At 34.9% G+C, this 23,674-nt stretch overlaps 1 protein-coding gene across 5 annotated transcripts in view; it reads left to right on the top strand.

The window, feature by feature from the left end:
- The window catches only part of LINGO2 (leucine rich repeat and Ig domain containing 2), a 476,779-nt gene that overhangs the window by 360,428 nt on the left and 92,677 nt on the right, over positions 1–23,674 (top strand). Inside the window, exon 1 of one of the 5 annotated variants that reach the window (XM_039733188.1) lies at positions 6,904–6,997. The exons of the other annotated variants lie outside the window; for them this stretch is intronic. Coding sequence (XP_039589122.1) covers positions 6,995–6,997 — 3 coding nt within the window. The 5' untranslated portion in view covers positions 6,904–6,994. Of the gene's footprint in view, positions 1–6,903; positions 6,998–23,674 lie in introns of those variants that run through there. 5 annotated transcript variants of the gene reach the window in all.

Below are 23,674 nucleotides of genomic sequence, written 5' to 3'. Positions count from 1 at the left end.
CCATAGGAACACTTGGTTTTACTGACAGGAATGAGGCCCAGGCAGCAGATTTTAACACTTTACAGCCCAGACATTTATTTGATTCTTGACTCTCTAACAGGGCTGTTTCACACTCTGCAATGAGCACAATATGGTACCCTTAGTGGAGCAGGCCAAGTTGCTGCTGCTAGAAAAGAGGTGTTAGAGGATTTGGGTTTTCAGGAAATTTGATTTCTGTTTGTTGTTCTTGTTACTAAATTCACAGTGGATTGGGTTTTTTATTTGGCAGAAAAAAATATATATGTGTAGAGTCTGTAACATTCATTTTCCAGACTAGTAGGAAGCACAGGCAGTCACAAACTCTTTAGCTTTTAGGCTAAGCCTATGCAATTCAGAATTATGGAAACTGCAGCTGTATTTATTAAGTCTTTAAAGACTGTGGGAGTAATCCAGCTTAGGAGAAGCATCAGCTGTATTTTCTTCCTTTTATAGAAAACACATTATGGCATCTAAATGCTATAACTTTCACTTGGAGCCAAAACTTAACACCTATATCCTTATGAAAGGATGGGTTGGTAGGCATCTTCCTTGAATGAATTTTGTTCAATATGAAGCAATTTCCTGAAGTGTCATCTACATTGTATGTGTTGGGTTTCCATATTTTTCAAAATCTCCTCATTTAGCTCAGCCATCATCCTTTATTTCTGTGTCATCTACCAACTGCCTTTGGAACAGGCATCTTTGTCTTTGCTTTGACTAAAGAAAAAATGTTGTCCACTGAGGCACGTGCTTTCAAAGAGAAATTAAGTACGTCACCTAGTTTGAAATGTGAAAGCTATGTTGTGCTTGTTCTTCACTGTCATTATGTAAAGATGTAGCATCTGGGGCATAAGAAAAAGTCAGGAGAGATGCCGCAATAGAAGTGTCAGAACAAGTCAATCCTTGTGCTCTCTCTCTCTGGCTGGCAAATCTGTATAAAGTAAAGGTTTAAATAGGAAAAACTTTAAATTGTGGAACTCTTGAAGTGATACATTGTATTTCTCTTGAAAGCTTTTACATGTACAAGCAATTGGAAATGACTCCCTCAAACATGAGAACAACTTTAATAACTGTCAAGTGTCAGTGAAATAGACACATAAACAGAAGAAATGTCACAGTCCATCAGCTTTTCTTTACTTCTACTATTCACTTGGCTTTGCTTAGTGACCTAGGCATATATAAAGAATTCTTCACTTCATCTGCTGCAGAATAATGGTGGTACATCTGCTTTGCACTTTTCCTTCTGCACAGCTCCCGAATAACATTCAAATTGGGTTTTCATTTTAAAACTTAAGAATAATCTGTCCTTGAGAAATGATTATGGTAAAAAAATGATGCCGTGGTTTTTCAGATTTTTTCTCCTTCAGTGATTTCTATAGTGAATCTGCTCACTGCACACCCAAAAGCTTTTTAGTTGCTGTGCAGGCAAACTCAATTTGGTACCTGAAAGTAATGCCAGGGGCTTGATTACCCGTCTCCACCAATTTTATCAATGGAAATGTGATTTTTGGTGACAGTTTAACACAGTAACACTAGAGAGAGATCAGAGGCACACTTGCATTTCAAACATCTGAGAAAAACAGAAAAGTAAGGCACACCAGAAATAGAGATCCTACATACCCAGTCTAGATTTACAGGGACAATGAACTAATTTGCTTCACACAATAGCAAGGATTGCAGAATTTTATTTTAAGCATAGGAAAATTACTGGGGGGGGGAGGTGTTTAAGTCAAAGTTATTTGTAAAGCATAAAGTTCAACTTAAAAACTGAGGCATTAGAAATATAGCTGCATTATTCTAATCAATAAGTAAACTGAGAAAGTGTATTTTTTGGCTGCTTAATCTTTTTCTACAACATTCTGATTTGGTTTCATTGGACATTTTACTCCACCCTTCGAGAAACAGTCAACAGTATACTTTCCCTAAGCATCTGCACTCAGAGAGAGAAAAAAGTTAATCCCACATTTTCTAGAGATTAAAAGATAAAACATATTTCTAGTGTATTTCCATTAAAGGAATAAAAGAGAATTTCAGCTCTTCTGCAGAAGACACTGATAGTCTCCCACTGCTATTCCAGCAGTCTGGACTCCTGGCTCAGCATTTTAGAGTCTTAGAGAGCCCATTTGTTTCAATTCCAATTTCTGACAGTCTATTAGAGACAGTAAGGTGATATTTATTTCTCTTCTTCTAAGGGTGCAGTAAAGGAAGAGTTTCATCAGCAAACTCCCCAAATATAAATTTTCTTATTATATATAAAATTTATACACTGAATATCTAGAAATCATGAAGGAGCTAGTTTGTTAGGGACAAGGGAAGGGATGATATCCTTTAAAAATAAGGGAAAACAGGCTCCTAAGAGAAATATAATAGTGCTGCTTTTTAAAATATTACAAGCTCTTTTGGTACTTCAGAGTAGTAGGAAGACTGGAAAATAAGTTGCAATTATCTTTCACATGATTCTTATTGCAAGGCTGTGGATTTTTTGTATTCTTTCTCTTTGTAAATACTATGCAATAACACAGTCTAGACAATAGAGAAGACAGACTTTCTCACAATTCAAAGGTTTAATCCTTGGAGTCTAAGATAGTCACATTTTAATTTTCTTGTTCTGTTCATAGATACTGTGACGAAACGTCTTAAAACTGTGCAAGGATAATTCAACAATTTAAAAAGTCTTACCTGTGGGTCAGGAGGAAGGTGATAGAAAAAGAAAGGGTGTTTTCACTTATTTGACACCAATTAAAAGGAATCACAGAAACATAAGGGAAAATGATATATTAATAAAAACTCAAATCTGAAGTACAAAATAGATCAATGTTATGCAAATCTTTTCATTATTTAAATAAATGCAATTTTTCTAGTGTAATAAACATTACATATACCTCTATGCTTCTCTTTATGCCCCCGTTATATTTTTCGACTCACAGAATAGACCATTAGCTTAAAAAGGAGTTTGAGGGTGGCCAGGTTTTGTTATAGTTTCTTCTAACCAAAATTCAATGTATTTTGTCTTGGAAGTTAATTCCTCAGGAAAATAATAAAAAGGAAAAGTATTGTGTTGGGCAATGCAAGTTGTGTAGAACGTGGGAAACAAATGTTGAAACTTCTGGGTGCCAAACACTCTAAGGAAGGAGAGGTCTTTAAATTAAAGAAAAATCTGTTTCCATACCATGTCATCAGGGTAAGTATTAGGTAGTTTTTGACATAATGAATGGTTAAATGTACTGGTTTGGACAGAACAGGTTTATGCAATATATATGTGTATATGTGTGTGTGTGTGTGTGTGTGTGTGTATAGATATATATATATAAAATAGATGTTATATATATTATATTATATTATTATTAATATATATTATATGTATATAATATATGTATTTTATATATATATATAAAAATTACATATATATATATATATATATTAGCTGCTCCTCTATTTACTATGTATTTAGCAAGGTGGATTCTTGGTTTTTGTTAACACATGACTATCCAAATTGCAACACATTTTGTCCCCAGAAGCAATTATTCCAATCTGTTGGACACTTATGTTTTTATTCCTTAGTTTAGTATTTCTGTCTTTGAATAAGATGTATTTTCCCAGCTAGAATTCTTTTTGCTGCTCTCTGAAGTTTCAATACCATTCCCTCAAAGCGGTTTCAGGAAATCTTCCCTCCTTCCAAAAATCAGATTTGGATTGCTCTTCCCAAAGAAACATAACAGAGGCCACAGTAATCTATACTGGTGCATCTCTTATTTTAAAGTGGATAACAAAACCACTATTTTAAACAAAGGAGATAACAAGTCACATTTCTCTTGAAAGTCTTAGAAGCTGTGCAAGCAATGCCAAGAATCATATGAAGTCTTGTGGAGGAGCTTCTTCCATGTAATTTGGGAAAAATATTCATTTACTGAGTTCTAATTTTTAACTTTGAAAGACTGAAAAAAACCCAATTCCTTCAAAATTAAACTTGGAAAAACTAGGAATAAGATTTATCTCCTTGTTAAGTTTTTCAGCCCTACTGAAGAACCCATTCTCTTTAGTATCATCTTTAGGTATATTAAGAAATCAAGAAGTCTGAAATATGCTAAGATGTATCATTAACATGTCTGTTTATTTCCTAGAAATTGTTTAACTGTTATGGCTTATTGATTCAATTTAATTCCATAGTGAAATCATCTCTTGTAGTTATGAAGCAGAACATTCTCACATCTTATTAATTTTAGCTACAACATTATGTATAGGTAGTAAATTATTTTCTCCCCTCTCTTCCCCATGTTCTACTCTCCCTGGAGAAATCTACTCTACAGGGCATTTAAACAACAAGGAAGATACAGAGGTTGCCCCAAGATTTTCAGAGTATGATTAGATTGTGTGAGGTCTGAGCATGAAAACCTGCTGATATTGGCAGCATGACAACAAGATGCCCTAAAAAGTGCTTACTTCAGTTGTCTTTCTATGATGCAGCTACCTCTATAGAGCAGTCTGGGAGCACACTGGACAAGGATTTGAATTTTATTCAGTTGGGATGAAATTTTCTGTCAGTCTCAGATAATTTCAAATTAATTTTGCGAAGAAATGTAGTTTATTGCTCTTCATTAAAACATCCTCTTGAAGTCAAATGAAGCTTGATTAGCTGCTCTTGGAAGATTGTTGTTTTCCTCCTTGCACTGTTGAAATCCTTCTTTCTCTTCTGAGGTCTTCAGAAGTTTTTACTTGCAATATTGTACAGACCTTACAAGATGAAAATGAAAATTCACTAATCTACTTTCAAAAGCTCTAAAGTCTGTACCCCCAAAACAGCAATATTTTACATAACGTGGCATCAATAACTAAACATGTCAGCACATGCTGATGCTTAATTTTGAAGAAATAGGATAAATCTTGTCATAATTAATCTTCTTTTATGCTGAAAAGAGAGAGGAAAAATGATTTTTGACTGGAATAGACTAATCTATTCCCCTTATGGAGCACTTCTTAGCAAATACATGGTCCATCAGCATTAATTATATCTTCAGAATATGTTTTAAGACTATTTGAATGATTCTATATTACAAAACCTGCTATTGACAATAAAAAAAAACAAACAAACAGGTCCATGCTGGATCTGTGGACCAGGGACCTTCCTGTGCTTACATTTAACCTCAGATTACCACATATGTATAAAAATCTGAGTAATTGAATAGTCAGATTTTAATAGATTCTTAGTGGCACCCATCAAAAGGAGAAGTGGAAGGTGATTCTGATGGCCAGCACTGGAGCAATGCAACAGAATTCTGTTCTGCTTGTTCTATATGATTTAGAGTTTGTCACAAAAATGTCATAGAATCTCATTTAGTAGGTAATTTTGGTGAAAAATGTTCAGCGTATTCAGTCTGTACATTGCTCTGTCTCTGTGTTTTGCATTAATAGACATTGAAGAAGCGCCTGAACACATTTAAATATTTCATGAGATGCTGCTTTATGACCCAGTGTTGGACATGCTGTCATCACTCTCCCTAGTATTGTGTGCATCTAAGGAAAGAATCCTACAGAATTAGTTGCTTTTTCTCATGCTTATTCCTCCAGGAACCTGGAGCTGAGAATTTTGGATCAAATAGAACAGGGTAGATGCATCAAAGATTGGAATTTCTGCAGGTTTTGTTGACGTCAGCGGTGAATAGAGGCAGGAGTCCTCTATTAATATTCCATGGAGGCAAAGGCTGATGTCTGAGCCTTATGGACACCTGCTTTGCTGGGCACAACACCTGTTCCAGTAGGGTGAGATACACAACTTGTAATCTTCAGGCCTGTGGGAGGAAATATGAGACACATGGAAAGGAGAGAGAAAAGAGCACAAGTACTGGAACAGCTGCAGTGGCAACAGGTTTTAAATGAGATTCATTTTCTACAATAAGAGAAGTGAGCAAGGCCTTAAATGGCAATCTGGCTAAAGATCTTTTACTATGTTTTCTCTCTGTTCTCTGAATTTCTCTTTTATTTTGTATTTTATATTTTCAAGATTGTGAAAGGGATGAAAATAAGAACTTACAACCCTGAAGTTTTAACAAATTATTTAGAACAATGATTTGCACAGAAGACAGAACAATTGCTTTAGCTGTTTTTATAATGGTCCAGTTTTATTGATATGCATTCAAGTTTCCTTCCATTTCTCTTCCTGTCCAGCCTCCAAAGTACAGAAAATGCTTTTTGATTTTTTTTTTTAACCCTACATCTTTACTTGTAGTATGTCTTGTTAGAACTAGCTAAAACCTATGAAAATCTGAAACCAGTTAGCAGATGTCTTAAAGAAAAAAGGTAATTCACTTCTGTGATTGACATGGCATCATACTGAGTACATTGCTGGTGGCATGGGGCAAATCCAGGCTCTTAAGGGAAGGGAAAACCATTTCATTTCCTTTCTAAAACCTCAGCTAGCACTACCTATTTTATTAATTGACTCATGGGAATAACCCACATGATTGTGATTTATCTCTGGATCTACAAAGAGCACACTGGATGGAAAGCAGTAGCATTTTTTCATGTAGATATTTTTATTTCACATAGATATTTTATCTTGTGCCTTTGTACCTTCTCAGAAATACAAAATAGATTTACATGTTCTTCTGAAGTTGTTCAGCATCTGGGCTTGACTTGCACGTCCAGAAATTACACGTCCCTGCTTAAGGGACACAAGCTCCTGAAACCCCATGCAGTAAACTTGTGTGTTTTACAGAAGTGTGCACGTGACATTCTCTTAGACAGGAACTTAAATGACTCCAATATTTCTATAGTAATTGATTATAAATGTTTTGTAGGCTAAGGAGAAGAGGATTAGTACCTCTTGTCTCATAAATTGACAGGTGCAAGATGGCTTTATACATCAGTGGGAAACATCTTCTCTGAAAGATAACTCTTAACATTTGGTTCCCTGTGATGTAAAACAAACCTCCTAGACTACCTGGACACCTTTCCAGCCCTAGAACATCAGCATGCCATCATGGTGAGTCCAGCATGGGCAACGGGTTTTACTGACTGTTCCTAAGCCAGGATCATAAGCAGACCTTTCACTGCACATGCCAAAATAATTTTTCTGGTCACCTGTCCACTTTCAGGTCTGTTATTCACAGCTGTGTCTTATTTGCATAATTAATATATCAAACCAGAATTGCCTCTTTCTGAGAAGGTTAAATGCTCCATACAAAGAAGATATGTGGAAAGTCAAAACTATATAAGCTCAACATACTCTAATTATCTATTTAAATATATTCAGTTATGAAGCATTCCATGTGGAAAATACTTCTAGACATAGCAAAATTGTGTGCCTCTTTCCACTGTATAATAAACCTGGTGAATGCAGAGTAGTGCTGCTCTTTTTTAGATGGCAGTCAAATGATTTACATGCAAGGAATAGAATATTAGACAGTGATTTGTTTTAATGGAACCTACAATAACTTTAGCCACATATTGAAATCATTTTTGGACTCCTATCAAGTTCATCAATCTTCTAATACTGCCCTTGATTTTCTTTTCATTTGATACCTATTGCATAAAAAAAATGAAAAACAAGTATTTTCTTTAAATATAGTCATTTTCCAAGAGAAAATTCATTCTGACAGCATTGAGAATTATTGACATACCCATAGGTTGGTAAAATTCCTTTCAGAGTAGCTGTTCTTCAAGGAATTATTTCTTTTATCTTTTCATGAAGAGTTTCACTGTTTGAGAACTTGAAAGGGGCAGTTATTTCATATTAAGTTTCTTATGACTAGCTTATGTTCTTGGCAACTTCCATATCAATTCAAGATTAGTTTTTGGAGAGTTTTTTGGGTTTTTGGAGTTTTTTATTACATAAAAAAAACTAAAACAAAACATGAGAACAAAATCATTGATTTGACCCAAAATTCAGAATCTAACTCTTTAGCAGGGAGAGATGAAAATAATTCTAAAAATAGAAAATGCAACTATGATGTATGAATGCAATCTTTTAACAGTATCTGTGCCTGTGTTTTGTGGAAATGGTGTTGGAGGAGCACGTGGAAACTCCTTTCTCCTGTGGGAGAATATTTTTTTTATAGTCATGAGCAAATTTCACATAATTTTCTGGTTTTATGCTTACCACTTGATGCAGGATAAGGCAAAGTTTGTATTAGCCATCATTCAATAGAAAATATTTGAAGAAGTATAAATGAAAACACACAGACAATGTATGTGTAGATATTTGGACTGGCAGATAAAATTACAATTTTTTTGAGAATTTTGCATGTGGGCCTGCATGTGTGCGTTGATTGCATTATTTCAAACTTTTTTTCCTTAGGGATTTGTAATGAGCTGCTGGATGGAACCAAAATTCACAGTACATAATACACCATCTAAAGAAATAAAACAACACGTGCAATACATTTATACAATTTGCATTAAAAAAAAATAGTCTTGAGATGAGCCAAAATGCTAGTGAAGCAAATGGGTTGTAATAACAGTTATTGTTGCCCTCCAGTGACAAGGTATGATTACCTTGTCAATTTCATGGCAACAATGAGATCACTTCCACGTGATAGAGTAGGAGTCAGATTCCGCCACACAACACATCATCCAGAACAGGCAATATCTCTACATCACACAAACAAACTTTTATGCATCCTGTAGTTTTCATATCAAATAAATGACAACAGCAGTGGCATATCATGAGCCTCTGATCACCAGGTTAATCTTGTGAAGAAACTGATAAAGGAAGAATGGAATTTCAATGCAGAAAAGGCAAAAAAATTGAAGAAAATGTGAAACTATAACAGATGTACAATGTCAAATTGAAGACCCCCCCATCCCAGCATTCCATTCTAGAGATAAGTGAAAATAATTTTTCAAGAAGAATATAGATTCTAAACAATTATATACAATGCTTCCCTGATATATTTGCACAGCATCTAAGAAGATGCAGTTTAGGAATATTACGAGTTGGAGATATTCTTTATTTTTTAGCAACCCATCGTGGAATTTTTTTCAATAGCCCTTGTCAGTCTTGCTTCGAGCAGGGTAAACCTAAGGTCAGCCATAACATCTAGCGAGAAGGCTTTCATCGCTTAGGTGGTTCTCATATTCCAGAAATAATCACTTCCTTTGTTTGCTTTGCACTTGTTAAGTACAAATTTTGTGTGTTGGCTTCTAGTTAGGCTTCATGAAGTTACACCAGTATTTTGACTAGACAAGGATACCGAGATTTCAGAAAATAAAACACATTAGTTATCTTTTCACATGCTTTAAAATAATTCAGACATTAAAAATCAGGTATGATGTGGAAATCTTTGCCAATATCAACACTATCTTCCAAATCTCGTCTGTCCCATATTTTGCAGACTTTTTTTCTTTAAGAAGTCAGATGAAAGACTTGAAGCAAAATTGTTTGTTTGCAGCATGCTTCTCTAGACAAAATCATTATTCAGTACTTATAAGAGACATAATTATATTTTTCTTTACAGAATACTTAGAAAAATACAGAGGCAGGTTTAAAAGTCCACCTCATCACAATAATTCAAACCCAAACCAGCTACATACCCACCAGTTTTCTTTGATATTAAATAACTTAAATTTAATTGGCCTGTTTCCTAACTGCTGCAGATTAAATAAGATACTTCAAATGCTAAGACACTGCTCCAGAATATATATCCGTTAATGAGACATATTTGATATTTTCCTGTAGAGACATATAAGGTAGGTGTAGAGAGAGTACATAAAAGACAAGCTTTTGGTGCGAAGCAACATCTTGCTTTTCGTTGTTCTTTCAGTCATTCTTGATAAATCCTGTTTTCCAGATTTCTTGATGATCCTTTTTGATTTATCATCTTCATTTGCTTGCCTCAGCTTTCTCTTAATACTGCATCAGTGGTTGATCACTGGCTGTAAAAGTGGCATGACCAAGGTATTTCCTCCCTGATCATTCAGAAAGATTAGAAACATTTTCCAAGCTGAGTGAAAAGGTGGCAAGATGAATGACCTCCCAACAGTCACATAAAACACATTGCTTTACTAACTCAACACCTGACTTTAACAAGTAAATTCCAAACCTCACTTCCATGCTGCTCCCATCTTTGTCTGAGATTGAACACCCACATCTTCGCTGCTTATATTTTGGTTTTCACAACACTGATATTCAGATAGTGGAAAAAAAGAAGTACACTTAGAACTATGTAGCTTTTTTGTGTTTCGTATGACACTGTGTCAGATTTATATGAAATAATAGTGTATCATCAAATTATTTATTTGCAGATTTAGTATTTTAATAAAATGCAGTAATAAATAATGAAGGAAATTACAAGCTCTAGCACAGGGACATTATAAAAGATGAAAATACTTTTAATCTATTGGATCATAATCCAGAGTTATATGCTAAAGTCAAATCTTAAGTGTTGCTCATTTTTTTAAGCTGTAGTAGAAGTCCAGTCAGACAGTATATTGTAGAAAAAGCTCCACACAGAATGCCAGTTCATTCCAGAAACTGCATGGTTTTGTCCAGTCTGAAAAATCACTCAAAGAGAAAAAATAAGAGGAGATTAAATCCATGTTGAAATCATGCTTTTATGAAATGCCGTGATAAACTTCCTTTGAAAATATATATAGCATTAATATTGTTTAGTTTGAGTCCCCACTGGATAAAAAATTAAGCTCAGCAGTATCATCCTTGTTCTATAAATGTTCAAGTCTGCTTAATTAAAAACTCCTTATTAAATTCACTGCCTAAAACTATTTGTCAGTGAACCAGTTCTGCTTGTTTGTCAAAATTCCAGTCTCAGAAATCTGTATCATTTTCTGCTTAGTAAGGACTATTCAGGTTAGTGTTTTTAATGATAGCTATAACTTCCTGTGAAGTTCTCCAAATGTCAGAATTAATTTCTCTTATCAGTATATAAAATAAAAATTGAAAAGCAATAAAATATACTGAAGATTTCTTTTTTGCCACTCTTAAGAATTCATATAGAAAACAACTACTTCTGCTGATCCATTGTTTCCTAGCAGAGAATAATGTGATATATATAGGATAGCCAGCAATGAGCTCATTTATCAGAGAAGAAAAGTCTTAGTTAGTTAGCACTGCTGAGCTTTGTCTACAATAAAATCTTAACCAGTGCTGACAGTGTTTGTGAGAAGCGTATGTAATAGAAATGGTGCTAAAAATAATTCAGCTGCAAAGAAAGATGGGGTAAAATACATTGCACACGTACCTAAAATTCCTTCCTGACATCCAAAGCAAGTAAATTTTAGTTCACATGCTCTGTATATGAAGATGTGGTCCACATTTGAAGACTTTTTGAAGACTTACTGCTATTTTAAAAATACTGTATAAAATTTTGTAAAAAAAATGTTCTTGCAGGTTTCTTGATCATTAAATAAGGTTTCATGAAAAATTATATTCTGCCTGTTTTTTGAAAAAGAATGGGGGACAAATCTTCCTTTCATCTGTTTAATTTTGCAGATTCATAGTGAATTTTCTTACAAAATAATCTCTTTCACAGAAGTTTTTTAAAACAGAAAAATGACTCTTTGCTTTCATATTTGCTCTTCTACTGGTCTTAGCTGTAAAACCTCTGAAGAAAGAACTCTATCCCATGTAATTGGTGCTTACTTTCTTGTTTCTGAAAATGAAAAGCACTTTAGACATTAAAGAAGTAATATTGCAATATTTGCCCTAATATTCACTGAATAAAAGGATTTGAAATTTCTTCTGCCTCACCAGGTATGTAAGTGTAAGGGGTTTTTATTCATTTGCATCTTGCTTACATTCACTCTCAGGAAAAATAAAACCAAAAAAAAACCCCAAACCAAACCAAACCAAAAAACCCATGATAAAATCACACTAAAGTTCTGGGCTCGGTGAGACAGAATACTTCAAAGCTGAAGGGCACAGCTGTGATGCATGGTCTGTCACCTGCATTGCTGCCTCTGATGGCTGAGGAGAAGCACAGCAGCTTGAGAAGGCAAGTGTTGCAGCCCTAACCCCTGGTCGTACAGACTGTATAGACTGTATAGACTGTGCAGTCATCTGCATGTGGAAGGGATGGAGGCAAAAATATTGCCACACCTGACATTAAGAACTGAAGCCATTTAACAAGCATTTTTACTCAAATCACCATTTCTAAAAAAAATTGTTTGCTGGCTGGTGAGAAACTTGCACTTTTTCCTGTCAATCCTGTACTTTCGGTTGGCTTCCCTGAAATACATGTGCAGCTGAGTATATTCAATTCTTTTCTAACCTTGGGTCTTAATCTGCCATTGTTTATTTTGAAAGCCGAATTCACTAAACACAGTTTGGTAAACCGATGACTCGTATTATTTAGAATTCAAATGGTAAAAATCTGATCCTGGATTTAATGTATGTTATATTAAAGTGATTCTAAAAAGCTTTTATCATTTTCCTGTAATTCTGAGTAGAACTCTGCTTGCCTGCTTTTTGCAATTCAGCTTGTTTTGTAGGCTTCCTGTGGTTTCCTCATTTTCAGTAATGCTGCTAACATAACATTAACCAGTTCCTTTTTTCTAACCTCTTCTTCCTTTTTTTCTTTCTTTTCTTTTTTTTTTTTTCTATTCCAACCCTAGCAAAATGACTTCTGTATGATTATGTATGCCAGGCTTGAAACAAAGATCAAATGCTTTATCCACCAGTACTTCAGAAGAACTTTGCTTTATGGAGCCTTTCCTTTCTCCTCTCCTAACATTTTAAAGTCATTGGATTTAAGACTCCTTTGAGAATCAGTGGCACAGTCTGGAGAGAGAACAGGAATGTAAAAGCGGGGCTGGTGTGGAACACTACTCTTTTGCAGAGGGGTGAGACCATGGCATTGGCTAGTCTAGTGCTAAGAGCTTATTGATGTAGAAATTGTGTTAGAGGCGTGAAATGCCAATCACAAAGTGAGTGAACTTCAGAAAATATGGAACAGAGAGCAGGAAAAAAACTGCCTTTCATGAAGGTGACTACACAGTGATCAGAATCACAGCTGAGAATATGGGGAGTTTCCCAAATGAGGGATGATGTTTGACTGCTTAGTAAAGGCCTGAGGCAGTCAGGCCCTGGTGCCTAATGGAAACATTTTTTTCTATGTAGAGTTAATCCTTTCACAGTGTTTTTAACAGAAGTCTGCTGTGCCTTTCAATCCATGAAACAAAAGTTTTCATTTATTGATGATTTTCCTAGGCTTTCCATCCTTGCAGTAGTGCATTTAACTGGAGGAAGTATATGTCTTGACTGTAAGATGAAAGAAATAATAGTTCTGTAGGTTTGAAATTCACTGTTTAGTCAATAATTGATCAATTGACTGATCAATATTATTATCACATAAAAGTAGGATGAACAGTTGAAAAAGTCACAATTTAGAAGAGGAATCCAATTTCAATCAGTTCAGTCCACTCAGCTAGTTGAAGGGAATTTTTCCTCTACCTTAGCAAAGTGGGGAGGTTGTCTCTTAGTTCTTCCAAGGTAAAGAAAGGAATTAAATATTTTCAAATAAGAGAAAATGCTCTAGAAAAGAAAAAAACAGTAGGGTGGATCAAAGTTAAATTAAGAATCAATTTTGTTACCAACTTGAAGTTAAGAGGAAGAAAAATTTTACTTTGTGGATTTCTATATCTGAATTTTAGGAAATAAAGATCAGGGGGTTGGAACAAAATGGGAAGCAAACCACTAAGAAGTTTGGGTAAATCACAGATGCATTCTATCTCCATTCACCACCACCTTATTTCTGTATGTAATGTATTTTTATTTAAAATTCAGGTAATAGGTAACAATTCAGAATTGTTTCAGTTTTTATTCTCTAAATGTATTTAGCAGTGAGTAACATGATGAACTTGCCATCATCAAAATATAGCTGCGTGTTTATAATATACTTTCATGTTGTTGGAAAGAGATGAGAAGTTAATCTAATAAGTGCACATTTACTTGGGTTCTTTCATTTTATTTGCCAGAAATACTACCATGGTCTGAAGCTATTAAAATAAACTCCACTTTCCACTTCATCTTACTTATATATAATATATTCTTAGGACAGCGTATTTATATTAAGGGTGTGATGAATCATGACGTAGAACAGGAAAAGCCATTTATTGTCTTGTCTTCATCTTCTGTAGAATTAATAAACTAAATTAAAGTTCCTCAATTTGGAGGTTTGGAGGTTTTTATCTTGTTTCTAATATATTCATCAAACAGTTCATTGATTTATTTTATTCAGCCTGTAAAACAAACATCATTGCCTTTGGTCCCTGTCTAAATTCTACTTTTACCTCTTAGTCTAAGTGCCTAATGGATGACAGATGCTATTGTGGGAAAACTTGAGACTATAAACAGCTGGTATTCAGTTGCTCATGACCAAAATGCAGTGCCTCTGAAATTTTCATCCTTGCACTCTTATATATATGACTCATGCTTAATTTGTGTAGTGATTTTAATTTTATGAGGGAGAGATAGAAAGTATTTATGCTTCAGGTAGACATATGATTAAAACCTTATAATCAAGAAATAATTTTTCACATTCATAGAGTGCTTGTCCTGCTACTCAGGACCTATTTTTAATTAAAAATCTGAGCTCTGGTAGATATGCAAATATCACTATGTTAACAATAATCTCCATGAAAATATGAAAGACTCATCCACTGTCTTGATAAAGCAATAGAGAAGGAAAGCAGTGAGATATCTTACACCTTCCTTAGCTTCACAAAAGGAATTATAATGGACACAGTATAACATGAAGTTTTCACAAGATTAGCCCTCCCTGGGTGATTTGCTGTCTGAACATGAAGGAAACTGTAAAGCAGAAAACTTTAACTCTTTCATGCTATTCTGCAAGAAAACATTAATATTTTACAGTGGATAATGTAAATCAGATATGGCACTTCATTAAGAACAGTTCAGAACTAAAAAATTACAGAATTGTTACTTTTTGAAATGTGATCAAAATATGATAAAATAACACATATTGCAATATAAGAGTGTGACCAATTTCTTCATAACCTGTGCTCTGCTTCATACTGGAACCTTTTTTTTCAGTGGTGGAGAGTGAGTAAGTTCTTTCTAGTTCCTGTTGTTAGAAGGACTGAAATAAGCATGCGAAGCTTATATTGCAAGAGTATTGATCTTTATATGAAGAATCAAAGTCTCCACAATTTTGACTTTTCTGATGATCAGAACTCACTGTACCAGCACTCTGGTATCTGTAAAGTAGAATCCCTGCATAATCTTTAAAAACCACTAGCTTAGGTAAGTGTAGCTTTGTGTTGGTCCAGACACAACTTTTTGGTCATCTATTCTTTATATATATGTATGGTTATTTATTTATATTCCTTTATATGTATACCTTGTTATGGTATACCTTGTTAATGGTTCATTCTGCAGAATGTGATTTTACAAAATATATTTTGTGTATCCAGCCATTACATACGGAGAATATACTTGACTTGTACAGGGTGCCTTGTAACTCTATCGCTTTTTGATTTAGAAGAGGTGAAGTCAACCATAGGTGTATTGCATGTCAATTCTTCTCATTCCAAAGTGCCAGTAGAATCTTTTTGGAATCCATTGTAGCCTCATTACATACATATCTAGAACATCTGCCTGAAAGCTTTGTCATTGCCTCTCTCGGAATGCCTCTCTCAGAATGTTGAAATAATTGCACAATTGAACAAATGAGAAAGTATGGATTATCTGAGAAATATTAGAAAGTAGCAGTGATGAACACTGCATAGGGGAAAATTTCTTAGTTTTTATTTCTATAGATTATAACAGCATAGTGAATATCCATACTTATAAATATATGGGTTGGTCCAGGCAGCCCAGGAAACATGCAGTTTTCTGTATCATTATTTTCCTGCACCAGATTATGTTGGCAGATATTGATACTTAAATGCCCTGTCTTAAGTACTTCCTTCTTTTCTTTCCATGTGCAAAGATGAGGTCTCTTGCTCATTCTCATTTAAAAAATGCTCTCCATTTAGCAAAACAGATGTTCAGTTCAAATAGGCTTCAGGTAATATGGACATCTCTGCCTTTCCTTAGTGAATCCATCGTAACCAAATTACATATGCATAAATGCAGCCTAAGTCCTTCAAGGACATACTAATTAGCTGTGTCATTTCAGATTCACTCTTTGGAATAAATATGCCCTGTGGCTGTTTGAAGCATTTAGATTCACAGATTGTATTTGAAAATAGTGTTTTGATATATATTAGCTATATATTGTTATGTACACAGAAAGAAAAAGGGACAAAAAGATAGTTATTCACTAAGGTGTAAAATAAGATTACTTATTGCACAATCATATATCCTTTTTACATACAGGAAAGATGAGACTCTGATCAATCATCTCTACTACTCCTAATTTATTCACAGTGTTATAGCTTAGCTAACTGGATTTTCCCTATTTATAATGAAATGACAGAAAATATTTCTAGCTACAGTAATTCACTAATTCATGAATACAACTATCATAGGTAATGGAAGATTTTGATTTCTGTCAGTGTATGTAGATGAAAAGTTCTAAAATATGGCATACGGTAACATTACTTGAGATAGAACAAGTTCAATGGAATATCTGCTATAGAGAAAACCTATAGAGAGATCCATCAACTTCAGAAAAACTTTAAAGGAGTTGAAACATTTTTATTAGGTGATCTTACACCAAGTTTTATTGAAATAAGCAAACTATGTGGTATGAGATTGGATGAGTAGATACAGAAAAGAGATACTAAGATATTCTTAGCTGCTCGAACTTCATGACAGTGTCTGTCTAATTAACCAGATGTGCCACTTTAAGTTCCAATTTTTGTGCTGTTTTTTGCAGTGTAAAACCAAGGAAACTGTAGTGACAAACTTCTCCCTCAGAGCTGATATTATCTGTGGACTGTCAAAATCAGGAAGCTCTCCCTTGGTGTGAGTGCAAAGCAGTGGAAACCTACATGGATTAAACCAAAACATTGTAGTGCTAGAAATTATTGCAGAGAACATTTGGAATCATCATGCAATCACTGTTTCTTTCCTTTTCTTCTTTATCCACTAGGCAACATTCAGCCTTACCTAGCTAGAGGTTTTGGTCCTTTTGTTTTAACATAAGGAACTTTAGAAGCAAACACCCACATTTCCATCAAGTTGTGAGGAAGATGAGACTGATAGCTAAAAGTACTTCAAATCTAGGAAATCACCAGCTGGCTGGAGTGACAGATCCACCAGAAATAAGGTTGTGTTGTGTGTTGGAAACTGGTATGTGTGAAGAGGGAATGTAGCAATTGCAGAGTCATAATGTTTGATTATAAATTACATTTTAGGGCTCATTAAGGCATAAGAGCATTCATTTTGTTACAAAAACACAGGGATTTAATACAGGTGAAAAGTCATTATGGCACTCAAGGGCAAAATAAACTGTAATCAATTCAGCATGTCTTTATAACAGTAAAGTGATATATATTCTGCTTCAAGCCTTACCCTAATAAAGAGGCCCTAGCTCCAGACATCGGTCCAAATAACTGAGAAATAGAAACTCATTATTTACTGACTGGCATTTCTCCCATTTGTTGCTTTGCCTGTCTTCAAATTTTATTTTAGGGTTTTTTCTATTGAAAGTTTGTCCGAGAAGAATTTGACAACACTGCCAATGCTGATATTATAAAAGTCACATAAATACTAAAAATATGGCTGAAGCACAGTCCTGTTCCACCTTCCCCTCAAAATGAGAAAGTTCTTCATACCACTGCTATAAAGCAAATTATACAGTTAGATTACAAATGCATATCTAAGAAGCACTTTGGCATTTTATTCCCTTTGTACAGTGTAAGAATTAAAAGCATCTTTTAAGAGCAAACACATCTTTCTACTTCCAACAAAGTTACTTACAGCATTTCTCTCATGTTCTCTGGGAAATTATTGCACTGATCACTCCATTATGCAGACCTTTCTTAGTCTGAAAACCTGCACAGCTGTGGTACTGTGGTGCTCTGTGGTGCTTTTCCAAAAGGCTAATTATCCAGTGTCAAGCACATTTCTAGTAGAGTGGTGCTGACTACCTTTTTTTTCTCTATTTGTTCAACTAATGAACTTAATTAGGTTCAACTTATGATTGTTGCTTTTCACCTGCTCTTAACTTGAAACTTGCTGCTGCTTTTGTCAGTTCTAATACAGAAACTTACCTATTTTTTCCAAACATATTTGTTCTGTCATTTAAACATATTAGCCCTCTGAGAGATGGCAGGGGACAAAGACTAAGTGCGCAACACAGCCTCAGTACATCTGCAAGAATATTCATAGACCAAGTCCTCTTTGTGCGCACTTATGGGCATGAGAGAAGGATCTAATGGGGAATTTGGGCTTGGCTAAGGTTAAAACATTGTCCGGCTTTGGCCAGAGAGCAGGAGATACATCAACACATTGGAGGTTCTCACAGAGGCAGCAGGGCTAGAACACTCATCGTGCAAAGGAAGTTGTGGGACTGGTTCAGTGGGAGCAGAGTTGGCTTCACAGCACCTGACTGCACCCCAGTAGAGAGTGAAGGGGGATCACAGGGGATCACAGGGGTGGGGAACAGGATTTATGGTGGGACAATAAGACACATTGGCCAAAACAGAAGTTTTAAGGTTCAAGACAGGTTTTTCCCCTACAAGGTCAACCAGGCATCAGTGCAGGGCACAGGGAGGTGATGGTGCCTTTCTTGTTGGAGGATTTCCAAACTCATTGCAATAAACTCCTGAGAAACCCATTAAGTCCTCATGTCTGAGCCTCTTCTTTGCTGGGGTTAGGACTAGAACCTCCTGAGGTCTCTATCAGCTTGATATTTTATGTAACTGCTTTGATCCCCTCCATGGTATTTCACCACTATGCTCAGCTGGCTTATTAATTTTTACCCAAAAATCAGCCACTGTAAACCACATACATTTTGAAGACCTGCCTTCAATAAAATGAAGCAATAGAAATACTGCCAACTAAGATATTAGTCCTAGCAGTGGATTTCCCCTGCTTTTCATGGACTTTTATTTTAGTTAATATCTAAATGCCTTAGACAGAGAAGTCCTACACAAATGCAAAATAATTTTTATTTTTGCTGTAGTATAGAAAAGCCTTTAGTAAGCGTAGAGATTGCAAGCTCTGTGCTTTAAATTCTTTACCCTCTATTTAGATTCAATTTTTGTCTCTTGTGAATGATTCTTCCAGTATCAAGGGATACCTCTGTCATCAAAATATTTTCAAAAACATCCACAAATCCTCTGGAAGTCAAGCCTCTACAAATATTCTGCAGAGAAAACATCAATTCTACTATATTTCAGCTACAAAAGATGATTCTTGCTAACAAATGCAATCCTTGAATATAGTGTAATATAAATACTGAGTGATATATCACCTTGGGCATGGCAATAGTTCTAGGAGTAATATGACTGTGATCACTTCCTGCTATTAAGAAATGAACATTCCCTCCAATGTAAAGTAGAAAAACATTTCTTACTGAAGGGTATGTTTCCACATCAGCCACTGACAATAATCTTTTGCAATAGTAGATGAAGTGAGTGCACCAAATATGTCCTCCCTTTTACATCTGAAATTTTACCACTTTCAAGGGTTATACATGGAATTTTCCATCGTTAAATAGAAATGTCCTAGTGTAGGAATCATAGAAATTACTCCATTTTTGAGATTTGCACCATCAATTTATGTGTATTTGAAAATATTAGAAATATTGTTTAAATAATTTAAATCAAATATGATGAAATCAACACGACAGAATTATGCTGCACTACATATATGCCATTTTTAGTAAAGCCCACATGCTCAACACACAGTTATACAAGGTAAATAGTGTGTGTGAACAAACAAGAAGAAATATGGATCTCAATATGTTATCTGTAATGGTCAATAGCCTTTTAAGCAGTTGAATAGGAGCATAGATGTATTTAAGATCCAGATGTGACTTAATAGATAGCATTCAGCTGTCTTTGAAGGTTTTTTTTCAATGTGTCTACAGTTTCAAATAGAGGTTCTTCTCCAGCTGCATGGTGAAGTTTTAGACAAGCCAGTTAACCTACACTCTTCTAATTGACCTGGAGTGGATAAAGTTCTACAGTTTTTATATGTTGTTCATTTAGGCTGACCAGTATTCAAAGCTCATAGCTGGGTCTCCAAACTAAACTTTCTGTGTGTACCATTATTGTAGATTGTTCTGTATCTGCACCAATGTCTTCTTCACCAGTTTTCATAATTTCATATAACTTTCTCTTCTTAAAATTTAGTTTGGATTCATATCTTTACTTACTATCTCCATAATCTCATTAGCATACACTTAAGATGTATAAGAATGTTGTTAAAATTTATCTCCTTAAAATATAGTATCTTTGCTTTCATTTTTTATTTTAATGCTTGAAAAGGCATTGTGGATCCTATATATTTATCTCCTTAAAATATAGTATCTTTGCTTTCATTTTTTATTTTAATGAAAAGGCATTGTGGATCCTATACAAGAGACATGTATCTGGACCATAAATTAGAACTCTTTGGTTGGAAACATGGCTACAAAAGCCATCTCTTGATCACTAGTTTCCCTTAGGTCTTCATGTCTGCTCCATTCTCCAACCCTGCCATTATCTTGTTATTTCCTGAACAGAAATAATCTCATTTCCTAGAACTGACCTGTAGAGAGCTGTCACAACACAAATCACTTGATCACTGGCTCAACAACCTGAGTCATGTCAGAAAGTCACTGCCCTGCCAAATCTATTTTAGAAACCCCTGAGGAGCTGACATAATGAATCAGTTCTCCCTGGTGAGGCTTGCTGCAGGGATTTTTTTAGTTTTTTGTTGTTGCTGTTGTTTTGGTTTGTTTTTTAATGGTTTGGATTTTTGGTTTCTTTTGGATTGGTTTGGGTTTTTTTGGTCTGGTTCATTGGTTTGTTGGGGAGATTTTGTGTTTATTTTTGTGTTTTATTTGGTTTTGTTTAAATGTTAATAATATGTCTGTTTTTCACTTTCCACTTTTTTAGTGGCAATGTTGTTAAAAAAAATGGGATGTGTGCATAAAGCAAGCACAGCACTGCTAGTTCACTTCAGGAACTGCAAAGTTGCTACTTGACCAACAGAAATGTCAGCACGAATGAACATAATGTCACACAGTGATTGGAGTTACTGTAAAATCTCTGCACTTACTTTGCTTTGCCTATTCCTTTGCTTTTTGCCTGTTTGATGTGAAAGGTTTTTTAACTCATAAGAAGAGAAGATTCAAATAAATTGATTTTTAAAATCTATCAAAAAATTGACAAAATACCTGAAGAAAATAGAAAAAGAAAATAATTCTTGTGTTGTTTATATACCACTACTGTTTCACATTATTATGTCTTCAGAGATGCAGATGTAGTATTAATAATTTGTCATATCATCAGTTGTCATCTGTGATCAGAATTCTCAGACTCCAGTTTCTGTATGCTTTTGCTTTTGCCAAAGTGAATTGATGCAGCAGGGTCAATATGATGACCTAGATGTCACTAGTCTTGTGCAGAAAATATAAAAATTATTACCTGCTAAATCTGTAAGAGAGGATTAAGGCATTGTAATTCTGAAGATAAAATTCAATTACACAAATATAGTAAAAAGTTTTTGACTAGTATATCCACTTAGAAGACTATCACAGCAAGATGCAGGAAGAATTTCCTTCTTGAGATTGGGGTGAAACCAGTCATCCAAGCTTATTAAAAAATGTAAAGGCACTAATCTAGGATAGCCCATCTTTATGCTTCCATTTATTCTTTGACTAAAATGCCCCATTTCAAATCCCTCTTTATGATACTTTCACAAACCAGCTAAGTACCATTGTTTTGTAAGAATACCTTTTGTTCCTTGTTGAAGTTGTCAACCTCTGTACTAATGATTAAGTAACTGCTAGAAGGAAATTCATGAAGCAAGACTAGAACCATATTAATAACTTTCTCGATATCTGTTGGACTTCTTGCCTGCTAAATGAGTTCTGTGCTTGAACAATTTCTTTAAAAATTTGAAGTTCCATGTTCCCTTCAATATCTTCCAATTTGAGGAGTGTATTTGGTTTTGACTATAAACTTCGGATTAAAAAATAATCCCTGACCACCTCTATGCAGAAGTATCTCTGTATCCCAAATAGGCCTAGAAACATGATATATTTCAAAGAGAAGCATCTCTGTATCCCAAATAGGCCTAGAAACATGATGGGTATATTTCAAATTGTAAATATGGCTAAGTACATGTATTTCTGAAACATCTTTGCCCTACTTCCCAGTCCTATTAAACTTGCTGTAAGAATTTCTTACCTTCTTTCACTTTGAGGTATGGAGGAGGCCATTCACCTCTAGTCTTGTCGTTTTAGTGAAGATTAAGTTTTACTGGTGCTTCCACTAAAATTATGCAGCTTTAATTGCAATTTGCCATCTGCAATTAGATTAATCGTCTCCAAACTAATGAAGTGTAATTTGTAAATGAACTGTTTGTTTCTCTGAAAGGATCACTCCAGTCATCTAACTGTCAAGTCAATGAATGCTTTGTTAATCTTGACTGTCAGAGTCTAGCCTTTTTGAATTAGATTGACTTTCTGGAGTTGTCTCTTGGCTTGACTCTTTGACAAAGACTAGGGAGGGCAGGAAAGACTTCTGTTTCTGGTTTTCTTCAAAGCCACAGAAAAGCACAGGTGCAGGCTACTTTATGCCTTCCATCTTTCTTTTGACACTGTTAAATAAGTCATTGAGATCAGATCTTCTTACATGACATTTTCCTGTTACACATTTGTCATGATATGGCATGCCCGAGGTGAAAGATAAGAGCAATTTCTTAATGATTATAACAAAGATCAAATATGAAAATGGCACAGTATACTTTACACAGTAACCATAAGATGATATAGAACCCCAGGAGTAGTCGGCCTTGAAGAGTTTTAAATTATCCTTTCTCAAATCATTTCTTTCTAATGTTTCTCCTGGTACTGCCTTCTGATTCCAGAAATATGTTTTTAATTGTTCTTTCAGCATTCAAGTAATGTATCCTCATTTTTCTCAGAATATATTCTCACAGACTGATACATCTGTGTGTGTGTGTGTGTGTGTGTGTGTGTGTGTGTGTGTGTGTGTGTGTTTGTGTGTCTGTGTGTTTGGGGCTTGGATTTGCAAAAGGGATGGAGGTGCTGGAGTTTTTGTACTTAAGAGCAGCAGTAGCAGCTAATCTTGTTCTGAATCCCTTTATGCTCATGATAATAAAGTTCAGCTGCTTTATACTGTTCCACTAGCATTTAGATGGTTGAGCTGAGCTAACAGTTGAGTTTTGTGAAACTGCAGATGCATGCATAATGCATAGTTCAGAATGGCAAAACTAATATTCAGATCACACTACTTATATCAATTCCTTATTTCTTATTTTTCTCATGCTTCTAAACTTTGACAATGAACTGCTTTATGGCAAGTTGTTATTTGCATCCTGATTTGTTACAGTGTGTACAAGCTCCAAAGCAGCATTGTGTACCCTTTTGAATTTGAATGAATAAACAAGTTTGTCAAACGAGGTTTAGGATTTGTAATGATTTATAAGAATTACAAGTAGATTATTATTATTTCCAATTCCAGTGTTTTGGAATTGGACATTTTATTCACAGAGAATGGTATCTCTGAAGACAGATATAGCAAGTCAATAAGGAAAAATTATGCAGAGACAGCTGAG

Source organism: Passer montanus, unplaced genomic scaffold, assembly GCF_014805655.1.
Source record: "Passer montanus isolate IOZ18808 unplaced genomic scaffold, ASM1480565v1 scaffold84, whole genome shotgun sequence".
NCBI classification, from domain to species: domain Eukaryota; kingdom Metazoa; phylum Chordata; class Aves; order Passeriformes; family Passeridae; genus Passer; species Passer montanus.
Note: the sequence above shows the minus strand (reverse complement) of the source record. Positions and strands in the feature narration are given on the sequence as shown.